General features: G+C 40.9%; 1 protein-coding gene across 14 annotated transcripts in view; it reads left to right on the top strand.

Annotated features, from left to right (window-relative positions):
- Positions 1-1,101: 1,101 nt before the first annotated feature.
- The window catches only part of WNK1 (WNK lysine deficient protein kinase 1), a 107,309-nt gene continuing 84,396 nt past the window's right edge, over positions 1,102-24,014 (top strand). For 6 of the 14 annotated variants that reach the window (XM_063318690.1, XM_063318708.1, XM_063318698.1 and 3 more), the window contains exon 1: positions 1,102-2,865. In XM_063318690.1, the coding sequence (XP_063174760.1) occupies positions 2,086-2,865 (780 nt within the window). In that variant the 5' untranslated portion in view covers positions 1,102-2,085. The remainder of the gene's footprint in view (positions 2,866-24,014) is intronic. The other 8 variants (XM_063318762.1, XM_063318752.1, XM_063318728.1 and 5 more) reach the window with 3 other exon arrangements.

Genomic DNA, 24,014 nt, shown 5'->3' with positions numbered 1-24,014 from the left:
TGAAATGCCAGTGTGTTTGCTGGGAACATGTTATTTACATAGGGAAATTTCCTAAATTTATTTTTTTTTCCCTTAACATCATTTTTGATTTGTAGTTGCCTGAAAGGCATGGTACCAAATCGTTTGCTCCTCCTTCCGTACATTCCCGTTGACTTCAAAAGACCGCTCTCGTAAGAAGGAAAGTGCTTGGTTTTGGTTTATTAACACAAAAGAGGAACACGATATAAATAAACTTGATGACTCGTGTGTGCCAATGCTTTGTTAACCTGAAAGTTCCCGATTTGTGTCAGCGTTTGCCTGGGCTCTAACTGCTCGGCAGCCGTGATCCAATTGCTGTGGACGCAGTCATGACTGAAATGGCCACAGGATAGCCATCTTTTTCACGGCAAAAGGCTGCAAACCCTGCTTTTTTTTTTTTAAAATAATGGAGGGAACCACGAGAAGTTATTTGCGTTTTAGGTTGCCTGCCCAATTAATGCCACTTCGGATGACCTAAACTGAGGAAAAACCCAAACCCTTGGTTGGTCATACAGTACTGACAAAGAGTTATGGTTGCCCACAATTTTAAAGAATTTTAAAGGCCGTTGGAAAAGACAAAGTTAAATACTTAATGTATGAAATAGGTGTAACACAGGACTTGAAGAAACAAGCAACAGGAGCCACCTCAGCGCCTGTTGCACCTCCTGCGGCCCAGGCCGCCCTGAGGGCCGGGCAGGTGGAGAAGGGGGCATCTGCGTGCCTTGGTTTGGAAAAAGCAGGAGTTGAGGGGGTAGCCTGTGTCCCCTGGCCACGCTGGGAGCGTCCACCCTTTCTTCCTTCCTTCCTTCCTTTCCCGGGGGGAAGCCACGGAAGCCTTCCTTCCCCGGGGAAAGGGGGAAGCCCGCCCACGAAAACTACAACTCCCATGATGCTCCGCGCGCGGCGCGGCGCAGTGCACGACGGGACCTGCCACCTCTCACGGGAGGCGGGGGCGAGCCGCTTCCCCCGGCGCGGGCGGGCGCGCGTGCGCGGAAGGGGGCGTGGCCGGCGGCGCGGGCCCTCCCCGCCCCTCACGACCGCCCCCCCCTCCCCTCCCATTTCTGTGTGTCGGTTTCGGGCTCCCGTCGCCATTTAGCGCCGAGGCGTCCCCGGGGCGGCCGCGGCGCCTCCCGCTCCCTCCTCCCCGCCGCGGCGCGGGGCGCCCACCCGGACTTGGCTCACCTGTGGCGGCGGTCGGTGGCCCCCGGTGAGGAGCGGCTGCGGGGCGGGGGGCAGGAGGAGGGTTTCCGGCTCCGTGCGAGGCGGCGGCGGCCGCTGTTGGAGGGAGCGCGGCCCGGCTCGGCCGCGCGCGGGCGGTGGCTGCCTGCCGGGGAGGTGGAGGCCGCGGCCGCCATGGGCGCCCCTGTGAGGCGGGGCTGAGCCCCCGAGACCCCCTTTCCCTGCCCCCCTCGCCGGGGTGAGGGCGCTGGGCCTGCCCAGGCCTCTTCCCCCCCACCCCCTACCTCCCGCCCGGTGCGAGTGACTGAGCGCGGCAGCTTCCTCCGCGGACGGCGTGCGGGCCTGGCCCCCCTCTCCGTGCCTCGCGTCCCGGCCCCTTCCCTTCCCATCCCCTCCCCGTAGGCCCTCGCTCCGGGGGGCGCCCGGGCCGGCCCCGCTTTCTCTCCATCGCCGGGGGATAATTGCAGCGCTCTCCCCTCATCTTAAGGCAGCCGGGCGAGGCACCGGCTTCCCCCGCCCCGCCGGTCGGGGGCCTGCCTCGGGGCGCCTCCCGCCCTGCCCGGGCCCGGTGCTTGGGTTTTTCTTTTCCCTCTTCCCCCATCCCCGCGCCCCATCTCTGCGCTCGTGGTGCTCCATGTCGGCCCCGCTGCCCGGCTCCCCGCTGCAGGATGGATGCAGACACTGAACGGGGATCCACCCCGCCGGCCCAGCCTCCCCAGCAGCCGCCTCCCAGCTCCACCGTAAGGAGCCCTTGGGACCCTCCTCTGTTGCAGCTGCAACGGCAGCCGCGGACAGGCGCGCTCCCCGCTCAGTGACCGGCCCCTTCCCTCGCCTTCCCCTCCCCATCCCCGCCGCCGCCTCGCCCTAGCAGTGCTCCCCCGGGGCACGATGTCGGGGGGCGCCGCAGACAGCGGCAACCCGGCTCCTCGCTTCCTTGTTCCCCCGCCGCCGCCGCCCAAGAACGGTTCCAGCTCGGACAGCTCCATCGGGGAGAAGCTGGGAGCCGCCGCCGACCACGGAGCCTCCGGGGCCGGTGGAGCTGGCGGCGGAGCCGGGAGCGGAGGCCGTAGCGAAGAGTACCGGCGGCGCCGCCACACCATGGACAAGGACAGCCGAGGGGCGGCAGCCACCGAGCACCGCTTCTTCCGCCGTAGCGTGATCTGCGACTCCAATGCTACGGCCTTGGAGCTACCTAGTTTGCAGCCCGCAGCGCCCTCGGCCCCTGTCTCGGGAGGCAGCGCCGCTCCCTTGGTCTCTCCTCCCGAGTGTGCTAGCCGGACCTCTTGCATCGCTGTCACCGCCGCCCAGGCTCCCTCGCTGCTGCAGCAGCCACCACCGCCTGCCCCACTTCCCCTCGAAGGACAGTCTGCTCAGGAGCCCCCTGCCCCCAAGGATGCCGCCCCGCTGCTGCCTAAGGAGGAGGAAGATGAGGCAACTGTGCTACCCCCCACCAGTGCGGCTGGCAGCACGTCATCTGCCAGCCGAGAATTTGAGGAGCGGAGAACACAGCAGGAAGACATCGAAGAGCTTGAGACCAAGGCAGTGGGCATCTCCCCGGATGGCCGCTTCCTGAAGTTTGACATCGAGATTGGAAGAGGCTCTTTCAAAACTGTGTATAAAGGACTGGATACGGATACCACTGTGGAAGTTGCCTGGTGCGAGCTGCAGGTAAAATAAATAAAAATTGTGAATTACCAAAGCACAGTCACTCTCCCAGGTGCTAGGCTGTGTGTTGAAGGAGGTAAAATCCATCAACTCGAGGTCTGCTTTATTCAGACAGGGAAATGCAGACCTTACCTGAGGCACTTCTTTGGAAGAAAGGTGCAGCCTTTCTTTGGAGTCAGTTTACCTTTTAATTCTTTTAAATACGCTGCTCTCTGGATAATTTTTTAGCTCTATCATCAGAAAATATGCTACAGTTCTGTTTCTTATAGTATCTTGCATTTTACGCCTCCAAAAGGTAGCTTGGAGAATTGTAAAAATACTTGTACACAGCTTCAGTGAGTCTGAGGGAAAATGTGTAAGCAAATGTCAATTTGAGTTAGCCTTAATTTTTCAAAATTTTGTTTAGGTGGGTTTTTTTAGGAAAAAAAAGAAGTAAAATGTTAATTTCACAGACACTTCCTATGTTTGTGTCAGTAGACTCTTGTAGGTGGTAACCCTAGAATATAAACAAAGTCATGTAGTGCATCATGCTGTTTAGTTTTGCAAAGCTATTTTTTTTTCATTCTAAGTTCTAGGGGTCACACTTCATAACAAACATAAGGAAAAGGAGAAAGTAATTGTTGCCTTTCTGAAGCCTTAAAAAGACCCCTGAAGTTTAACCTTTCCAAATGACTGGTGGATTGAACTGGGCTGAGGTGCTACTCTCCTACCAAGTTTCTGATCTGAGCAGAGACAGACTTCTCTAGAAACCCAGTGTAACGATGACAAGAACACCTTTAGTTCCACACGAGTCAGAGCTTGTATAACCAAGACGCAGGTTGCTGTGCAACAGCCTTAAAAGTGGGAAGAGCTTGGAGTACCAGGAACAATACCTGGTGTACTCGTTTGTTTTTGAAGCCTCAGCATTAAACTAAAAGGACAGTGCTTGTTTTTTAGTGTTGGGTGTTGGTGCATTATATAGAGGGGTTCATGTAGTATGGCTTTATTATTGTGTGTTTTCCTGGCCAATTTAGGGCAGACAAAAGAGCATTCGGTCAAAATCTCAGAAGTCTTTGAGGGGTTTTTAAGCAGTTAGCTGCTCACAGATGATTGATTGCAGTGGTTGTACCAAAACTTTCTTCCCCTCAAAACCAATTTTATATCTATTCAGTCAAACTGAGAGAATTTATGAAGAGATCTCTTGATTTGTATTCATCTTTGCTTTTGGATGATTACTCAAGCATTCTACCAGTATCTTGGTTGATTGTGCTGTTGCCATTATTCTACACTTACTGACTGTGGAAGTAAGCTTCCAGTTTTCTTTGTGACCCTTAAGCATGCTCCACTCTTCCATGCTAGTGGAGGAGTGCTACTTGCTTTGGTGGTCTTTTGAACATCAATTTTAAATTTAAAAAGTGAAACAATCCGTTGTTGGGCTCTGCTTAAGCTTTTAACATGCAGTTTGAACTGAGAGGAGATTAATAGTCCACCAAAACTATATGACTTCTATTTGAAATTTTAATCTTTGCAATTTTGGAGTTCCTTGATTTTAATCCCTGAAATCTGGTTTAATCTTCACACTTTATGTACTGATCAGAAACTAATGTCTGCTTGGCATCAGTCACTTTTCGCTAACATTGTGTCTATTGAAGTGTCTTAATCATCATCAGTACTATGTGGACAAACTGTCTAAAGAAGCAACTTCTTTGAAGTAATTTAATAAAGCAGCTCATTTATAAAGGGCATGTTGCTGGGCTTTCAATTGATTGAAGAATTTAATGAGTAGTATTTCTGATGACATATTGCAAAAAGCATGTATGAAAATGTTTGTAAGGGGGAAATACTTGATGTCTCACTTGGAGGTTAAATACATTACAGGAATGCGTTGTGGGTTGAATTATTCTGAAGGCTGTAGCTTTCCTCCCTTCAGGAGACTGCATACAAAATGACAAGTTCAAAACAAGGATATACATTTTATAGCTGTTAAAAGCATTTGCTAAAGAAGCTAGACTCTCTACAGTTAGTAGAATATTTTAAGATTAAGTCCTGTTTTAACGTTTGCATCTAGAAATAAAAGGAGGAACTTTGGTATTTGTTGGTATGATGAGTACATCTTCTTCTTTATCTAGGAAAATATAATTGTTGACAGGTTAGTGATATTCTTATACATGATTTGTGTTAAAATACAATCTGGATTCACAAAGATGGACTGAAATGTAGGTGCCATCGGTTTTCCAGATGCCATGGTTTGAGGATTGAATCTTCAAAGCGTATTTATTTTATTAGAGAAATGTGAATTATTTTTCTTCAATGCTGTATTACACCAACCACAACTAACTGATGATTACTTTTAATTGTCTTGAAATAATGTTCCTTAGCAATAGAAGAGCTTTTCTTCTCTGTAGTCATGCTTGTGAGTGTAGGCATCCTGGGTGTCTAACCTCTCCTAGAGTCTTCTCAACAGCGCTACTGTAGTGCTGCTGGAATGAGGCTGCTTATTATGATTACGCGGATTAAGTTGTTCTTCGCCTGGCTTGTCCAAAGTTGATAAAGGTGTATCACAGTTCTTGATTGCAAGATATATAACAGAATGGGGTGAGAACAGTTTGTACTTTTGCAGAGTCTTTGGGCGTATGTTCTTTTAAGGCTTTCCTAGCCTACCTCAAATGCTTCAGTTTCTTTAAAATCTCTGCTGTTTGGATGGAAGCGCTACTTTCATCTCAGTTAAACTGCAGAATTTAAATACTGGAGTAAATTCTATAGTAGGAATCCTGTGGATCAAGGACAGCACAGAAGATGTTGTGATGGTCTCTGGCAGAATGACTTTTTAATGTTGAATAATGCAATTGTACCTAATTTTTACGTATACACTCTGTAATGATAAAGTGTAAAATCTAATAATATCAGTATGCTTCCTTTCAAAGGGAGTTTGGGTACTGTTTATCAAACACAGTGTGGGTTCCTAAGTTGCTGATGATAATCTGGAGAATATTGGTCCGCATCCTTAAGAAGACGCTTGAACTGTGTTGTAATGCCCCTTACACTTGATGTACTGAACTGTGGAGGAAATAGGAGAAAGCGCTGATACTCTGTGGGCAACCTAATGGTGATGTTAATATCCCCAGCAAGGGAGTTCCTGGCCAAGACCCTGTTTTTTCTCAGTCTGTGGAAGATGGGAAGGTTTGGTTTGAAGGAATTGAGTATTTCAAGGTTACTTATATAGATGCGTAACAAAATTCTAACAAAGGTGTGACTGGTGGACTGTCCTAACTTACTTTGTGGCCTGTCTATGTGAAGTAAATTGTAACTGAACCCAGCTTAAATATTGCATGCAGGTATTTAAATGTGAAATATCTGCCCTGCTGTGAGCATGGTAGAGCTGTGAAGAGCTCAGCAGCAACTGCTTAGGGCCAGTCCTTGGCTTCAGTTACTGCAAGGAAATGGTTCGTGCAGTGTTAGCCTTCAAATACTTTTATTCCCATTGTATATATTCATCTCAACTCTAGTTATTCTCAGTCAAGTGTGCCTCCTACTGTTGTCACTAGCACATCTCATAAATTGAGTGAAGTAGTAGTTAGGGTTACTGCTTTAATGGTCTTCAAGTCGGTAGAAGTTGGAAAAAATGGTTACTGCTGCCGTTTTCTATTTTAATTTAAAATAAGTCCTCCTGTACAATCATGTTACTGTTTAGTCTTTTGAATTACATTTCTGAGCAGTGAGTCTTTTTGTCACCTCTGTACAGTTCAGGTAACACTGTGGCTAAAATGTGGTGCCTTTTCCTGTTGCATTATCTATGTGAAGTAATAATCTTATGCCAAAGGTAGCAAGACTCACATAGTTGACTGTAAAAGCCAAATCTTAGGGGTAATGTGTCATCCTCTGGGTCCCTGTTACAGTTTGAGTTGGTTTTAAATCAAGACTCTAAGTTAACTTCTGGTTTGCAGATCAATATAGGGTGGTGCAGTCACTTGCTGCGCTGCAAAATCTTGTGTCTAGAGCTACTGCTCTGTGTTCTGTCATACAAATTAACTTTTGAAATACAAAAGTGCACTTGGTGACATGGAAGGTAAATTGGGCTCTCTTTTGAGCTGTGTATTGTTAGGCATTTGAAGACTTACCTCCTTTCATTTGGACAGTGCCTCCTCTTAAAGGAAGTGTGATTTAGAAGCTGTTACTAGAAAGATATTTACATTAGTTGAAAACGCATTCCTGGCAAGATGTGTGCATTGGAGAACTGTACTGCTTGTCTGGTATGTGCTGTATCACTCCTGTCCTTTGTATTTCTTTGACAGAAAGGGCAAGTTGGTCAGTCAGCAGTTACAGTTCACGAATGCATCTTCTTGCTGATGTGTCACTTGGTCATTCCACTGTGGCATCAGTACAGTGTTAGTCAGGTTATTGTGCTTAATGTGAGCTGCTGAAGGGGAAAAGGAGGTTGAGGGTTGTCTCTAAGTGAGATAGAGCGTTCTAGGGGTAGGAAATGAGTTCAAGATGTGACAGTGGTGCAAGAAGAGTATGTTGTACTCATTACCACTTTGAGGGAAAACTGAATGTGAATTTGGTTACCTTTAGTTTATTACTCAGAAGATTTATAACTAGTGTAGGTTACACATATCATTCTGTTGCAGACTGTTAACTATAGACCGAGTGTAGCATACAAATACTCTGACTTACAAATGCATTTTTGTTTTACACAGGCAGTAGCAATGAAAAAACAGTTAAGAACAAATATAAAGCTGTGAACTAAGGTGATTCTGTAGTGCACTCTGGTAAAACTGATAATGCAGCTGGTTGTCACTTTATTACGGGAAGTAGTGAGGTGCTAAATAATATTTCCATAGTCAGAATTTTTCTTAGTGTAACAATGTATAGCAGTTAACTTAAAACTTACAATACAGGAAGTTGCTTGGATATATGGGTATCTTCACTTTCAGTGACACTTCAGATTTAACTATACCTACCTGTATCTCTTGGACTTAAAGCTTTATTTAACACTGATTTTTTTAGGCCAGCAGACAGCAATGGAATGTAGTTTCTATACTCTGGAGTATAGACTTCACTGCAGACTCACCATGATAAATATCAGCTTACTGAAGTCAAAGTGTAATTCTTAAAAATCTCTTTGCTTTCTGGACTGGCTGGGCTGGGAACGTTTCAGAAGCTGCACATTCAAGTCTGACAACCAAAAAAGGTCTTGTAACACATAACTGTGGCATCCTGTAGTCTTTTTTTTTTTTTAAAGCTGGTTTCATATTGCTCACTAGGAGGCCTGACTGCAAAGATGCTAGCTCTGAGGCACAGTCGTATAGCTGCATTAAAGCAAAATGGAAAAACAGATCAAAATCTTTGTGCAGTGAGAGGAAGCCGAGTGTGGACCTGGAATTCATCTGTCTGATAAATGCTATTGGAAAACTATTACATTCTGCTAGTTCTGGAGAAATAGTCGACACTTTAAAAAAAAAAAAAAAAACACACTTTCTTTTGAAAGCACTAACTGTGGTTTAATTCTGAATATTTTAAAATATATTTTACAAAACATCTACTGAAGCAGATCAAGCTCAAGTCTAATCCAGTACGGTGGTTCCCATGCCCACCTGGTACTTCACATTAATGTTTAAAATAACTGTACTAGTCTGTGAGCATAACTATATGTGGTAACAGCCACTATAACAGCAGCAGTGTACCTCCTGTGTTCATGACTACTTCTGGGTCAGATACATAATTGTCACAAATGTAGATTAATAAAAGTATGTGACAATCTCTGTGAGCATCATTCTGTCCTTATTAGCCCTTTTTCTGTTCCCAGCTTTACGAATTCCAAAATACTGAAAGCAAAAAGCTGTAAAACCATAAGTGTATAATTGGTTTATAACACTTTCAATTTACACAGGATTTCCAGGTGTCTTCAAATGTGCACACATAGGGAGCTTGAAATTTCGTGCGGTAAAGTCTAAATTTTCTGTATCATAGGGTAGAACAAGTTGCTGGTACTTACTGGCTTCAGACTGCTGATGTGAAAATTTCTCCTTTGGCTAATGAACAAAACCCAGCCCTATTCCTGAGTGTTTGGGCTGTAATTGATACAATTGACAACTTGATAGATGACATGGGAAAGGAGCCAGACTAATTACCTGCAGAAGTATAAACAGTGGTCAAGCTCCCTCAGACTTTACAAAGGTGACCCTGAAAAAGAGAAGGGAGCTTTAAAGTACATTCTGGAGCTGCAGCTGTTAGGAGACCTCTACTTAGGAAAATAATCTTACCTCAAAGGGATATCACTTTTGGAGATGGCTGTGGTTCAATTTGTAACTGGCTGGTTGCAAGGCAATAAACATAATCGGATAAGTACATTCTGAAAATGCAGCATGTCTTATGGAAATAAACAGGTTCTTGTTAGTCAGATCGGGTGGGTTTGAGAGCTGCAGAATTAAATCTCTTAAATGAGATTTGTTTTGGGCTGTTGGAGTTCAGCACTTTTATTTTAAACTACATAACTAAACTTTAGAGGGCTAAGGAAATTATCAGGACTATAATCTTTCTTTGAAAGAGGAGGAAAAAAAACCCCACCTGATAAAACTCCCTGGAGACACCCTGTATAGCGTCCTTTGAGAGCTGTCTAGCAGAGTAATAAATAAAACAAGCAGTAATAGATCCGTGGTAATCTCCATGGATGCAGTGCATGGTGCAGTGTAGATTCAGTGCCTTTTGGTTAGCAACGTCCCTCCAGGCCACATGTTCTTTTTCTTATTTTGTCGTTGGTTTTTTGTTTCATGCCAGCAGCTTGTTAAACAGCACAGCTCTGACTGTCACCCAGGTTCTCCATACTGCGTGTCACAAAGTTTGTGCTAAGCAGTGGCAGCCTTGATGCATCCTGTCATGCATCTCTTCAGAAACTCTCGTTTCCTATAAAGATTAGCAGCCTTTTTTTTTTTTTTTTGAGATCACTAATTGAGTCTTCCAAATCATGGTTGAGTTGAAATAAAAGTGGGGTATTTTTCTGTTTCAGTCTTTAAGTTCATATTTTCAAGCTTGTCTTAGTCTTGAGAGTTATTAACTTATGAAAAATGGAAATGCAGACACAATGGTGGTAACATTTGGGCTATAAGAAAAATAATAAATATCATGCAAGTTTGCAGTGCTTCTGCAGCTCGGCAGAAGACTCTCTTGGCAGAGCATATGTGTGTGTTTTTTTTTTTTTTTTAATAGCAGATGGTAGAAAGTTGCTGTTTTCAACTCTTTAGATAATGATTCCGTGGTTTTAACTTGATCATGACACATGTACACCATGTCTGGAAAGACACTCTTCCAGTATACTTGAAACAATTCCTATTGTAAGTAGCTGGATTTGTAGTGCCGCTTGAAAATTGATTTCTCAGAGTAGTTAAAAGCTTATCTATCATGAGGCATCTGAAAATCTTTTCAAATACGGTGTTAAAATTCTTGTCCTAATGAATGAGACTCAAATTTTTATACTGGCTTCATGAGCATTTTTGTGGAATCTGCTTACATTCCCCAGGACTTTCTTCTAGCTGACTTTGAGGATGATACTGAAACTTAAACAGTGTTTGAATGTCTCTGGTCAAGATACTACAGATATGCTTCTTTCTACCTTACTTTCAACTTCCTTGGCATATTTAGAAATTGTTGTATGAGCGCTTCTCAATGTGTGGTTTTGGTTGCCCTCATTATTCCCCTTGGGAGAGCCAGGGGAAGTGAAGAGGTGACTAGGAATGGATCTGTGGCTCACTTGAGGTCATCCTTGAGAAAGGGGAGTTTGCTGACTTCTGGCCTTACGGGCACAACCTGCAGAGTACTCCTTAACTCTGTACAGCAAAGGATAAACTTTGTGTTAATGATGTTCTGTGCTATGTGATGCTATCTTCTCAACCCAAAAGGAGATCCTTACATCAGGATCATCGCAGATGTTGCCGAGTCGTCGTCTTTTTTTTTCCCTAATAAGCCAGAGTAAAATAACTGAGATGGAATATTGTGACCAGAAGAATTCAGATTCAGTTCTTAAACACATTCTGAACTTTTCACCTGGTGATGACAGGTGCATTGCATATACCTGGATTATTCTAAAGCACTTCCAAATTTCCCTGGATAATTCCTAACTGCTCTATATTATTTTGTGTGGCTTAAAGGCAATTTAACATGCTCTTGGTTTATGTTTCAGCAAAGGAAACTGCAGCCTGAAAAAAAGACAGACTCGTGTTGGTATTTTTCTTCTCTTCCAGAATCTGTTTAAATATTAACATCTATGTAAAGTGGTAAGGAATTTTTACAAGGATAACCCATTCTAAATCACTCATGGAGGCAAATTTACCAAGCTTGGATTTATCATTTTAGGTCAAAGCAGAATCTTTGGGATTGCTACCTGCATTCTTAGTTTAGAAATGCTGCAAAAAGTATGTTTATATTGATGACCATCTGTCTTCTAACTAAAATATCTATGAGCTTTGAAGTGATGTGTCGATGACACTGGAACTAATGCTTTGTCCAGGGCTGTGTGTTTTAGTGTAGGGGATGCGATTTCTTTTTGTACTCAGTGTGCCCAAGAACGTCATTCTGAAATGATCTGGTTTATCTATTGGCATTAGTTTCGGCAGCAATTCTCTGAAGTATCTGTTCTCAGGGCAAGATCACTATGGTGCTTTTCAAGTCATACAGTTTAATGAGTGGTTGACAGAACTCATTTTAGCATGTTACCAGTAAGATCAAAACAAAGAGGGAGCTTTGGTAACTCCGATTAACTTATGATGGTGATGCTATATTTTGAGCCATAGTTCAGAATAGTTCGGATCCTATTACCTTTGTTGATAAGCAGTCATTGATAGAAACTTTCATTAACTATCCACTGAACAGCTATTTTTCTGCTTTAGGACAGCAGATGGTGTGGAAAATAAGCTTTGTTAGATGCCTTATATGAGGGAGAAGATTTGTTGTTTCTGTTTAGCTGTTCTGGATTATCTTTTTTATCTGGATGGTTTCAGCCATTCCTAACTTCATTGCATCAGTAGTTGAAGATAGTGGATTCTGATAGCAGACTTGGGGCTAGCAGCAGAAAGCAAATAGCTACAAATGGAAAAACTCATTTAAGTGATTGAGAGTTAATTACCACCATTTAGAAGAATTTGAAAAGAATAGGAATACTGATCTCTCTGTAATTGGGGTAAATCTGAAACAGCTATGTAGGAATGCTAAGCTAAACAGAAGATAGTATAAAGCTGATACCAACAATTATGTGCACTTTATCTGGTTTTGGCCAGTTAATATAGTCTCATGATAGGTTAAGACTATCCAGCTGATGGTGTTGCCCAGTTAGTTTTCCTTGGACACTTTCCTCTCTTAGAGTAACCCTGTGACTTGTTCCTACTTTGCTGACTGTTACTGGTGGGTGAGTTTATGACCCTAGTCTGAGTGTATTTTGACTGCTTCTGTCCTGGCAAAGACTAATGACATACAAACAATAACCCACAAATATCGCTATTAAAAGCTTCAGCAATCCAGGCTGATTATCTTAAGGATCTGCAAATCTGTGTACGCTTATGTAATATGCATCTGTTAATGGCAGTTTCTGAACTGTTAGCAGGTTTTGCTTAAATGTTGCAAGATGTTACTCTGTCTGTTTTCAGATCCGCTTCTTTTAAGCGAGGCTTTTATTCTCGTGAGTCTTTTCCACCATAAAACTATTTTTGGTTTGTCTTTCTTTATTCAGCCCTTTACAGTATGCTTTCATTTGGGAAATGCAGGTTGTGTATCTATATAAAAATGCAAGATGCTAATTTAATGTGGTCTGATTTGCTATAGTTGATTTGGACTTGGAACCTTTGAGTCTTCCCTGAAGAAAAAATATGATAAATAAGATTAAACTTGAATTCTTGAGAAGCAGTCCATTCAGACAAGTATTGTACAGTAAGAAATACCGCCTGAAAGTGATTGAATTTTTTTTTATATTGCCCTCTCCGGATGTGGACAAGTAGAGGGTTGATGGTATGTAGAATGGCCTTTGAGGCCATGTTTTTTATTTGCATTTGTCGTGGTTTGGGGCTTAGTGAGTTGTTAGGCTTGCCAGGAACAGTGTGCTGAAAATGGAGAAACTGCAGAAATGTCTGATACAAAAATAAGACTTTTAAGTTTAGTTTTAGAATGTTTTTTCTGTGGTTTTCTCTACTTCCTTTGCATGCAACTTGCGCTTTTTCTGCAGACAAGCAGCTCAAAAGCAGAATACATTTCAGATTGCCTGTACCTGCAGGGTGTGTGTGGAAATTACGCAGGGCACTTTAATTTGAATTGTTTTGCCTCTTGATGGCAACTGTGAGCCAGTTCAGGTGATGGCGTATCTTTTGCTGATCTCATTATACAAGCCTGAATGTATCTGAGAGGTTCAGCATTTACTCTCAGGAACAAAAAAAAAAAAGTGAAGAGGCTCTGGGTTGCTGCTGAAGACTTAAATGCTATAGTACATTAGTATATTGTGCATGGTCTGTACCTGAAGATTGGTCATAAAAATCTGTCTTTAATACTCAAGTTTCCTCTAGGAATATGTGCATGTGTTTTCTATGTACTCCCTTTGGTCTCGTAGACTACCTGCTTGAATGTTCAATGCTTTTCGGTGGTTGTGGCAACAACAAAAAAAAGTAACCAACTGTGAGAAATCTGAGGAGGAAGAACAAGGAATTTTGGCCTCTCAAGTTGCAGTCATCTTCTGTTTGCAGACAGTGAAAAGATGCTAGGGAATTCTGGTTTGAGTTGCAATTTGTGCTTGAAGTAAATTTCAGGTACAGAGCAAATATAAGTAGTTAACATCCTATTTAGGAACTGCATTTTTTTCTGTCTGTGTAGGAGAACAAATCTTTCCAGTTCCTTTACATTGTGATGCAATTACTTAAGAATGGTCCTATAGCTTGTAATTTGTCCCTTCTATCTGGACGTTAGTAATGAAAAAAATTTTGTCAAAATGAGTTTCTTGATTTATTCAGGTGGTATGCCTATAAAGCAAAACTTGCCACTGTCAGGTTATACTGAAATAGCTTAATATCTTATACTGTTCCCTTCTGTTTTTTCTTTTTTGACAGACTGGTGATTTTTCTTAATAGTTGTTGTGTTCCTAGAGTTTCCAGGGTATTAGCATAGATGCATCAAATGGGATATAAGGCTTGTTGTGGAACTGTATGTATGGTGAAGGTAAGAAAAAAAAAAAAAGTGCCACAACAGTAACACAGCAGAAATTACAGCATATCAGTGCAACTGAACATGACTAAATGTATAAATGTGTATGATAGCACTTATTTCAAATAAGAAAATAGCCATTTGTCTTGTCTGTGTCTTGAGACTAGGGTTCAAAAAAATTGTTTTTCTTCTTTCCATCCAGTATAAAATGTTCCTTCTCAAATTTGGGTGAATCCCAGAAAACTAAGCAGAATTGAAGTTTGTTTTATTGGTGTTAGAGGCTTAAGTCTGTCATTACTGTTGACTTAAGTGGTTTCTTCTAAGGAACCTTAAGAGTTGAAAAGGCATTTACAAGAGAAAGGTGAGGAATAGCAAAAAAAACTTGTTTCTTAGGTTGTACATGACATTTTAAAGTTTTGGGACCATGCAAATTTAAAGCAATGAATTCTGCAAATTCCCATTACTGTGAATGACTATTTCAAGAAAGTATCACTAATATAATACTTGTACTAAAGTTTGTGAATTTCTTCACTGCTTTTTGCCAAAGTACTTCCCTCTGTGTTCTCAGTTTAGTAATATCATGTTGAATGAGCTACCTGCTGTTGACATACCTCTGTTTCTCATTTTTTTACAGACTTGTGGATTAAATATCTGTGTAACTTACATAAACATGTAAAGTAATTTTATGCATGTAGTCACACTTTGAGGTGTATAAGGGCATCAGCCAGTAATGATGCTAGTTGTTGTGATGTTTTTAGTATTTTGTAATAGGTTGTAAACCTGCATGTTTTGTCTGTAAGGTAAAACTTTGTGACCATAATTTAGGTGTTTGAAAGTGGTGTGTTTTGGGGTGGTTTTTTTTTTTTTTGGAACTGGACTGACATCTATCCCAAACCAGCATCTGTGGCCGAGTTAGTGGTAGATGACTAGATATTTCAGGCTTTCTGGATCTGTTTTCTAAGATACATAGGTGAAGAGCTCTAAAGTGTTAAGTTGAACAAGAGTGAGAAAAACTTTGCAGAGTATTGTTGCCCTAAATGTAGAGATGTTGGGAAAACTCCTAATGTACCTACGCTATAAATGGTTTCTGCTTGATAAAGCAGTACTGTAAAATCTCATTATTCATAGGCATGTGGGAGAAAGCATCCTTAGATTCTATAACACGTAAGTGATATGATTTCGAGTTGGAGATTGCTGATAAACTGATTCAGAAGAATCTGCAAGAGCTCTGGTTGTCCTTTTCTCACATGTGAAAACTAACGCTGGTGCAAACAGTAATTATCTCAAATGGCAAAACAAAGAAATGGTTCAGTTTTGTGAAGAAAGCTGCAGTAGCTTTAGATTAGGTCAGGCTAATCAAAAGAAATAAGCCAGGATCAGCTATACTACAGCAGCTAGCTGGACTTTAAACATCAACGAAATAACTCCCAAAATTCTTTGTGTGGTAGGCTCTGTTATTTACTATTATTGCAAATTGCTGGTTGGTATTCTGAATTGTTTAACTGAAGGTTTGCTTCACTACAATTCTTCAGTGGGTTGACCTCTGTCAGAAAACAGTTGTGGCTTCTAATGTGGCAGTTTATAAGATAATACTGAATTTCTAAAGTATGCTTGTGTTGTGTGACTTTACTGTTGTATCACATCCAAGAGTGTATGTTGCTCAACTTCTGATCTTGATAACTTTTTGCAACAAACCACATGGTTTGGGTAACCTTGTAAAATTTGAAGGAGTGCAACTGCGTTATCTAAAATCAGTGATAAATAACAGGTAATGACTCAACTGATATGTGTGTTAACTAGGTTGGTGTGGATGAGTGCAGTTAAAAAGCAGCAGGCTGTAACTGTAGTGATGTTTTAAGTATATTTTTTTTATCACTTAGGAGTATGAAATCTGAGGAAGTTGGCATTGGAATTCAGAATGGAAAGAATGAGTTCGTTGACGATGTAGAAAACTATTTTCCACTTTCCCTTTGACTTCTGTCCTTATCTTCTCTGACAATAATATGCAGGGAAATGGTATCTTTTGTTTTTCTTGTTCCTGTGTGGGAATGGTAATTGTTCTTGCTTCTTACCTGTTCAGGAAGTATTCTCATTCCTCCCCCCCAACAAAACACTGTATCAGTCATTGCCAATGTAGTGGGGTTTTTTGCTTTATTTTCTAACTTTGGCCTTCCTGAATCCTCCTGTGGTCCTTGTATAAGCCATCTGGCAAAACAAGGATCCTCCCTTCCCCCACCTTCTGGAATGAAGCAGATTTTGTCTGTGTTCAGCTACCCTATGTAAAAGAATAATGAGCATGGTTAAAACCTGCATCTAAATTTTGACCCCCGGAACTGCATTCTTCCAAACTTAGATTTTCCAGCTGGTAAATCAATCTTATCCATGGAAATGTGCTTAGAATTCTCTTGGGAATTTGCCTTATACTCTTGCCTTCTCCCTTCCCCCTTCTCAAGCCAAATCTCTTTCCAGGAAGGGGGAAAAAAAAAATCCATGGACTAGATTGGGCTTCAGCTGAATAGGGTGTCTCATTTCAGATATACTTTTTGCTGCTTCTCAAATGACCAAAACATAAGTGACAGCTGAGTTGTCTGTTTGTGTCATGGGTCAAGGGCAGTCCAACTCAGCAGTTTCCCTTTCCTCTTCCCTGAGTTTTGTTTGGAAGCAGTAGTGATTTGCCATTCTATAAAGTCATCCTCTTGTCATGAAGAGCAGATGGAAATACGTCAGTTGTTTCATGTATAAATACTCAGCCCAACAGCTGTGAGTTTATCAGGAGTCACTGGCATCACAACTTGATGACCAAATTGTTAGTTTAGAGGGCTGTAAGCATTACTTTAACTTGAAATAAAGCTGTACTATGAAACAGTTTAAGACTCATTGAAAGAAGAAGAAATGAAGTTAAGCCACTTAAATGCAAATTCCTCTTTCAGGTGAAGTTATAATTCTTTTTCTAGATTATTACAGAAGTCCTTTTATACTAATGAAAATGTTTCATCCACTGATGCTCCGTTTTACTTGCTGTTACTAAAGTAGCTAAAAGGATTGATCTGAAATAGTCTAATTGTCTCCTTTCCTTTTGTAGTTTTATTAGGTAAGAACGCTTATCCAGACTATTACCCAGTGGTCTTTCATCCATTTTATAATCCTCAGTCTGTTTCAATATGGATGTCTAGCAAAAAAACCTGAGATACCTAATGTAATACTAGCTAACAATGAATAAAGTGTAATGAGATTTGTAATAAATTTACTTGACGCTGATAATAAAGTGAGTTAACTTGACTTTGCAAGTTGCAGAGGGTTTTTGCTGCCATCCCTGTGTAAGTGAGTCTTGATTTATTCCAATAATATTAAGAAAGGGGGGGTGGAAGTCTGCCAATGAACACTGGCTGTTTGGTTGCAAAATGCACTGTGCTGCATGGGCTGCTGAGCATAATGTGAAACAAAGTGCCATTAAAAAAACAACTTGAGTGCTAAGTACAATGACTGAAAAAAACCAAACCAACAAAACACTTTAGTGGGAGAATGGGCATGGTCATTACCTTAAAATAGCTCCGCTTCAAAAAAACTAATGTAAAGCGAGGTTGTACTTCTTGACTAGTGAAGACTGCAGTGTATAGGACTGAAACTGAATTAGAAATAAAACAAAAATTTGCAATAACTATGAACTTAAGCTACACATCCCCCCCCCCAAAAAAAACAAACCCAAAACAAAACCAAACCACAAAACAACAAACAAACCCTGGGGACATTGTCCATCTTTCAGTCTAACCACCTGCTTCTCAAACCTTGAGAGGAGTTGTGTCTGTTGGTCTGAAAAGGTTTCTGGTTTGAGGGGGTACTTAAGATATTTTTTAATGTCTACAGTTAATACTTTTATACAGTGGAACAATAAATGTGATTGACCACACTGTTAGCTCCTAGTGTCTGCAGGCCTCAAAAAAACCCAAACAAAAAACCCCCAAAACCCAACCAAAACAAAACCCTAAAACATTATCTGTTGGAGTTGCTTTGTCTGCATAGATCTCACTCTTGCTTCCAGGTATGTTGTGTTTTAGAAATAGTTTTCTTTTGGCTTGTAAAATTTACTCATGTGGTGCCTGTGTGATAGAAGCCCTTACAGTCAGTATAAAATGGGTGATTTGCAGCTCTAGATGTTTAGGGAGTCTAGTGGGAGTTAGGGATGCTGAAGCTGTTCTGGAGACCTTTAAATGAGGATTTTGTGGCCTCTGAATTACACGTGTCTTTCAGTGAAAATGTCTGTTGTGTTTGAATCCACGTGGCTGGTCTAGATGATGGGAACTGTGAGCGTGCTTTTCATTGACGTATTGATGGTGTTTATGGATATATATTTTAAAAAGTCTGCAACTTCATTGCTTCAGAATAGTGATGGATTTCAGTTCTCCCTGTTCTCTGTCTATAAAGTAAGTTGTCTGGGATAGGTCATATTCAGATAAATGTTATGTGTTTTTTCAGATGTGTATTTGTGTGTGATGTCTTGCTTTGCACTAGGAAGTCGTTCATTTGGAACCTCATCTGAATGGGTGTTTTTTAGTTGTGTCAGACTTGCAGTTTGAGGGTCTGGAAGTTGTCGGCATGTGCTCTTGGAAATAGCAAGTATAGCTGTTAGCCTGGCTGATTTTTGTGGGTTTTGAACAGACTGTTAGACATGATAGGATAACAAAATATCTTGAGCCTTGAATGACAACTTCTGTCAAGCAGAGATCAAGGGTTATGGTGCTATGCATTTTATCACATCCTGGGACGCATTCATCAAAGATAAGAGGGTTCAACTGTCTTATTTGGGACAGTGAGCTGAATTAATTTGCATTTTTAACAGTTTAGTTTCACTTTTTTTGTAAGCATCTGTAGCTATTGCGTTGTTTGGTCTTTAGTTCTTCCTGTATGGTGGAAGCGCAGAAGTTATTCCTATCTAGACACATACCCACATTACCCCAGAGTATCTAATAGGACCATGACTGGTGATGGTATAACTTGGAGACTCCAAATAATAGCATGTTTGTTTTCTTTTTTTTTTTCTGTTCCTATTGAAATACTTGCTGTGGTTTTTGTTTTCTCCAGTGTTTCTACATGATTTATGCTGTAGTGTCTATGGAAACAAAGTTTTATTAGATGAGGAGGCTTGGTTTCATCTGTCTTGTATCTTGGCTTCTAATTCAATGTCTGACCAGCACTAATGATGTTGTATAAGCTAACTATGGGGAAGCAGTTGGTTATTCCATGACAAGTTTACCACTTTCCCTGAAAGAAGTGGTGCAGAGGAAGCTTAAGAACAGAAGGCTTACCAGTAGACATGGGGCAGGCACTGCAGCGACTTTCCATAGTTGTTGTGGGACAATATTAGGTTATTGTGCCTTACAGGCTATGGATGTTAAGTGAGGATCAAGATGATGTGTATTGTCTAGTCTCCTATCTTGCTGTTTCTTCTTGTCTTCTCCTAAGAAGTGGACTTACCCACTGGATTACTTGCTGATCCAATTTGGATATTGCAGCCGTAGAGCTTTAGATAGAAAACACCTTCTGGAGTTACTAAACAGTAGTTCAAAGGACTGAGTCTCACGTGTAATGTTTTGAGTGTTGTGCTTCAGAAAATGCAACCTATAGAGCACTAATAGTTTTGTGATTTTTATTCAGAAAAGGATCTGCAAATGGAGCAATAGTTGCTGCTAGCTCTTTTCAGTGGCTCTGTTCTAAAAGCATTAGAGGACGATACTCTCATGCTGAGTAACTAAAAATCCAAGCATTATAGTAGCAGTGAGATGAAGTTTCAAAAGAGAAGTTGTTTTGGGGAGTTCTCTGTGTGAAGTGACACAAAGGGAAACCTTGCTTGCATCACTGGGCATTGCTGGCAAAAATCCCAACACAACAAATTAATGTTTGAATACTTGGTGACAATTCCTAAGATGATGGTTAAAATTATTATTAAGCTGTATATAATTGAATTTCCTTGCATTACCACCAATTAGTTGCCATAATGTGCAAGCTGATACCTGTTTTGCTTCTGAAAGTATGAGAATTGGCGTATTTGTCTTTCATGTTCATGATGGGCTGGATTCCTTCAGCAGAGCTGCTGACCCTAATCTAAGGGACAATATCTATCTTTCCAGATGAGCTCTATCTTCACAAGTCACTGAAACACTCTTGAAATAAATTTTGTCTAATGCCGTGAAACCTTAGGTTTTAACCTGGGCTGTAGTGAAATGATGAGTCTCTGTCTTGAGAGCCCAGAACTGAGAAATTGGTTGTATATATTGCTGTAATACTCTTGAGTTAGTGCAGTGCAGGTGACGCATGTGCTTAACATGAATGTCAGTCAGGTTTCTTTTCACCTTGACAGTGTGAATACAGTTCATTCATGCAGTGTTAGGAAGCTGCTTACTGGACTCGGTGATTGCACAGTCAATCAAGCGCTGGACTCTTGATGTTCAGGGTTTAAGTGAAATAGGGACACCAGCAAGCACTGTTGCTATACAGACTGCAGAGTTAGAGAAATGTTTGTTTCGTTTTTTTAATGATAGTAGCCATGATTGTGCAGAGGGAGGAGAAAAGTAAAAGTCCAAAGAAATGTATGTAAATGCAACAAGTGCAAAAAATCTAAACAGTCTAAACATAGCTATAATCAGAATAGTATTTGACTGCTTTTAGTTTTGTTCTAGTGTTTAGTATCTAGCACACTGTATGGGAATTCCTTTTTAATTAGCTCAGAGCCGGGTCTGTGCTATGTCTAAAGTAGTTTGGCCCTCCTGGGAAGTGGAAACTTGAAAGTGTTTTGGAAGGAAGCATTGGCAGGGGGTTATAATAGGAAAAGGAAGTTATCCCTTGGATTACCTGGAAATTGTTCCTTCATTTTTATATAATTCTGGGTACTTCTAGATATATTTTTTCTGTAATCTTAAGACTTCATGATGTTCTTGCTTATGATACCCTCCCATTCCACTGCCTGTATTTGGAAAGAACATGAATTTTGGAGAAAAGAATCCTATTTTTACAAAGTTGATCACTGCCCACAGATCACTTGTGAAGTCCTCATTTAGATGCAAGCATACTGAAGCAGGCTGAGATAAGAAAAGTTCATATTGGCACAGATTTCCGTTTCAACCTTACAGCCTTATATGTGTGACTAATTCTAAAATGGAGTCGTTTGGACTGAGTCAGCAATTTAGTAAGTTGAAAGTGCTCAGGCTATCTCAGCTTGATTTGTATTGAGTATTAATTTGCTCTGCAGATGGAGAGCCAAACCCACTGGTTATGTGAACCTTCAACAGAAGTTGACTAAGTATATGGACCATGTCTGTCTGAGAAAGCATACTTTGAAATAGCAGACTACAAGAAAGTTTCTGTGAGATTCAACATGTGTTGGAAGCATAGGAGAGATTAAAATAGCATCAAAAAGTTAGCAGCCTCTGTAGCCAAAGTGCTCAGGGCAAGAGCAAGCAGTGGGGGAACTGCCGTTCTTTGTTTGCATGCAGTCTGGATTTTATTACTTGCGAAGTCAAATCACAAGGGGGAATGTCAGTTTTTGATGGGGCAGATATGTTGCAACTCATTTTGAAGAAGCCTGTTTGTAAATTTTTCAGCCTTTGAGCTGTAAAGAAGAAGCTTTGAAGAAAGGACTGTAACTCTGAGACTATGATTCACCTGTCCAGCTCCTGCTTATTGGACAGCCTGTTGGTCTTGTTCCTCTTTCATGCTTACAGGCTGTTAAGTATTGATGCTGTTGCAGTTAATGATAAATTTTGAATTTCAAAACTTGTTACTCTGTACTCTAATATTATTGTTGGGTACTGAAGTCTATTTCCAATATTTCTGAGATGTTGCAGCAGCAGGTGAATACACATGGCCCTGATTTTTGGTAAATTAATAGAAAATGAGTAATAGATAAAGTATTTATGTTCCCTCTCAGCCTTTTTCGTAAGAATTGGATTTTGTAGCCCAATCTGAGAAACTTGAGGTTCTAAGCACAAACCCCTGTGGTGGTAACAAGAAAACTGTCTTAAGAATTTTCTCGTGTTTTGAGTATTTAGAGCTATCTAATGACACTTCCACCTTTAATCTTTTGTTCCTTTTAAGAAAAAGAGCTCTTGGAATTTGATTTCCAAGGGATTGTTTCACACAGCTGTCCGTTGAAAGTACTGAGGTCTCTACTTGGATCATAGCCACCCTGTGGAAAAATTATTTTGCGTTCTAGTGGTAGGATTTTAAAGAGGAGAAAAAAAAATAATATGCAAAGCTACCTGAAATTCTTCAGAAGGAATTGGTGAGGTTCTCATCAATATCTCTAGATACTAAGCATTCAAACATTAGAATCTTGATTGGAAAGTTTATCTTGGCATTTGGGTTATTTCTGAGCTAATTGAAGAAAATGTAAGAGTGGCAACAGAGGATGGGCAAAGGAATTTATTCTCAAATGCTTCCGGACTGCTGCTTATATATGGACTTTGTCCTGCTTCTGCTCACATCCTGTTGCCTGGCAGTTGGACAGAAGGCTCTTATTCTGAAAATGAATATGGCTGCTCTATTAGATCTTTTGACAAATATCTGTCTGGATCCTGTCTCTGCCTGTAAAAAAGGGGTCTTGTGTAGCCTTGTCTCAAGACTGGGGAAAGATAATTCTTGTCAGACCTTTCTAGAAAGAGTAAGTCTGTGCACATGTTAAAGTGGATTTGAGACTAAAACCAGGTCTGAGTGTCTAGTATCTTTATGATACTGTCTTTAGCTTAATTAAAAATATTTTACTGGAATGTTATTTGGGGTTGTGTGGTAGGGCAAAAATTCAAACAGAAATATGGAATGTCTCAACTTACCCACTCTTATCGCCACAGAAATGTAGTTATTGCTACTGAAGCAAGGGATGCAGTACCAGAACACTTGTGCAGCTTTCCTGATGAACCACTTTCATTTAAATTCCAACTTCCGTGGTTTCTTGTGCATGCAGGCTTGCTGAACACATAAGAATGTGTTTGACAGAGCCATGGTGCTAAAAATGTTTTCAGGTAACTTTTTGGCTAAGGAAACTTTTTCAATGTTAAATGTGATTAATTATTAATTTTGGTATATGATGCACAGAACATCAGATATTTCTTTGTAGGGAAAGAGTATTAGAATATTTTAAACTTTTTTCTTTTTGGATGAAGCTCTTTAGTTCACAAGTTAATTTTAACTTTGAACTGCAGAGGTTCAAAGAGGTAGAGTTCTAGAGGTAGAGTTCTTCAGTGTGACAAAGTAGGAGGTAAACTGAAAACAAGGAAGCCTGTTTATAGGTTGTGATGACCCATTTAAGGTATGCCCTTTGGACCATGACATCCTCAGGCATTATAATTTGTCTTAAATTCCTTCAAGTGTTCTTGTTCAAACAGACGAAATAAAGTGGCACCAGACCAAGGACAGACAGTATGTGACTAAAGCACAGACTTTTTGGATAAGCTGTAAAAGTCTGAATAGCTGATTCATAGATAGGTTGTGGTGAGTATCTGAGGTCTTCTAGGTCATGTTTCATCTTCTGACAGTGCAGGATATCGGTAGTACTATTGTTCAGAAAAAGCCTTAGTTTAACATGGAACAGCCATGCCAATGGCAATACTACCATCTATAGTCCCCAAATTCCAAGAAAAAAAATTCCTGAATATTCATCCTAAACTTCCTCTTGCACTCTTCTGTAGCTATCTGCTTTGAATCACCTTGGAGGTTACTCTGATAATCTTTAATCTCAGCTGTTTTACATCAGATTTTACTTGTCCAAGTCTTTTCTTGCAGGTCAGTTCAACACTTAGGGTTGTGTGGTTTTTCTTGTTTGTTTTTTGTTTTGTTTTGTTTTTTTTCCAACTTCTATAAAGGTAGTTTTATGTCTGAGGCATGTGTATTATTACCTTGATTTATGGTGCTGCAAAACACTTGCTGTTTTTTATGTATTGTAGCTTAGGTTGCTTTAGATAATAGGAGCTGACTGGTCCCTTCAGCTGCATTTCAATTAAACTGTTTTCTCT

This window comes from Chroicocephalus ridibundus, chromosome 1 (assembly GCF_963924245.1).
Source record: "Chroicocephalus ridibundus chromosome 1, bChrRid1.1, whole genome shotgun sequence".
Lineage (NCBI taxonomy): Eukaryota > Metazoa > Chordata > Aves > Charadriiformes > Laridae > Chroicocephalus > Chroicocephalus ridibundus.
Note: the sequence above shows the minus strand (reverse complement) of the source record. Positions and strands in the feature narration are given on the sequence as shown.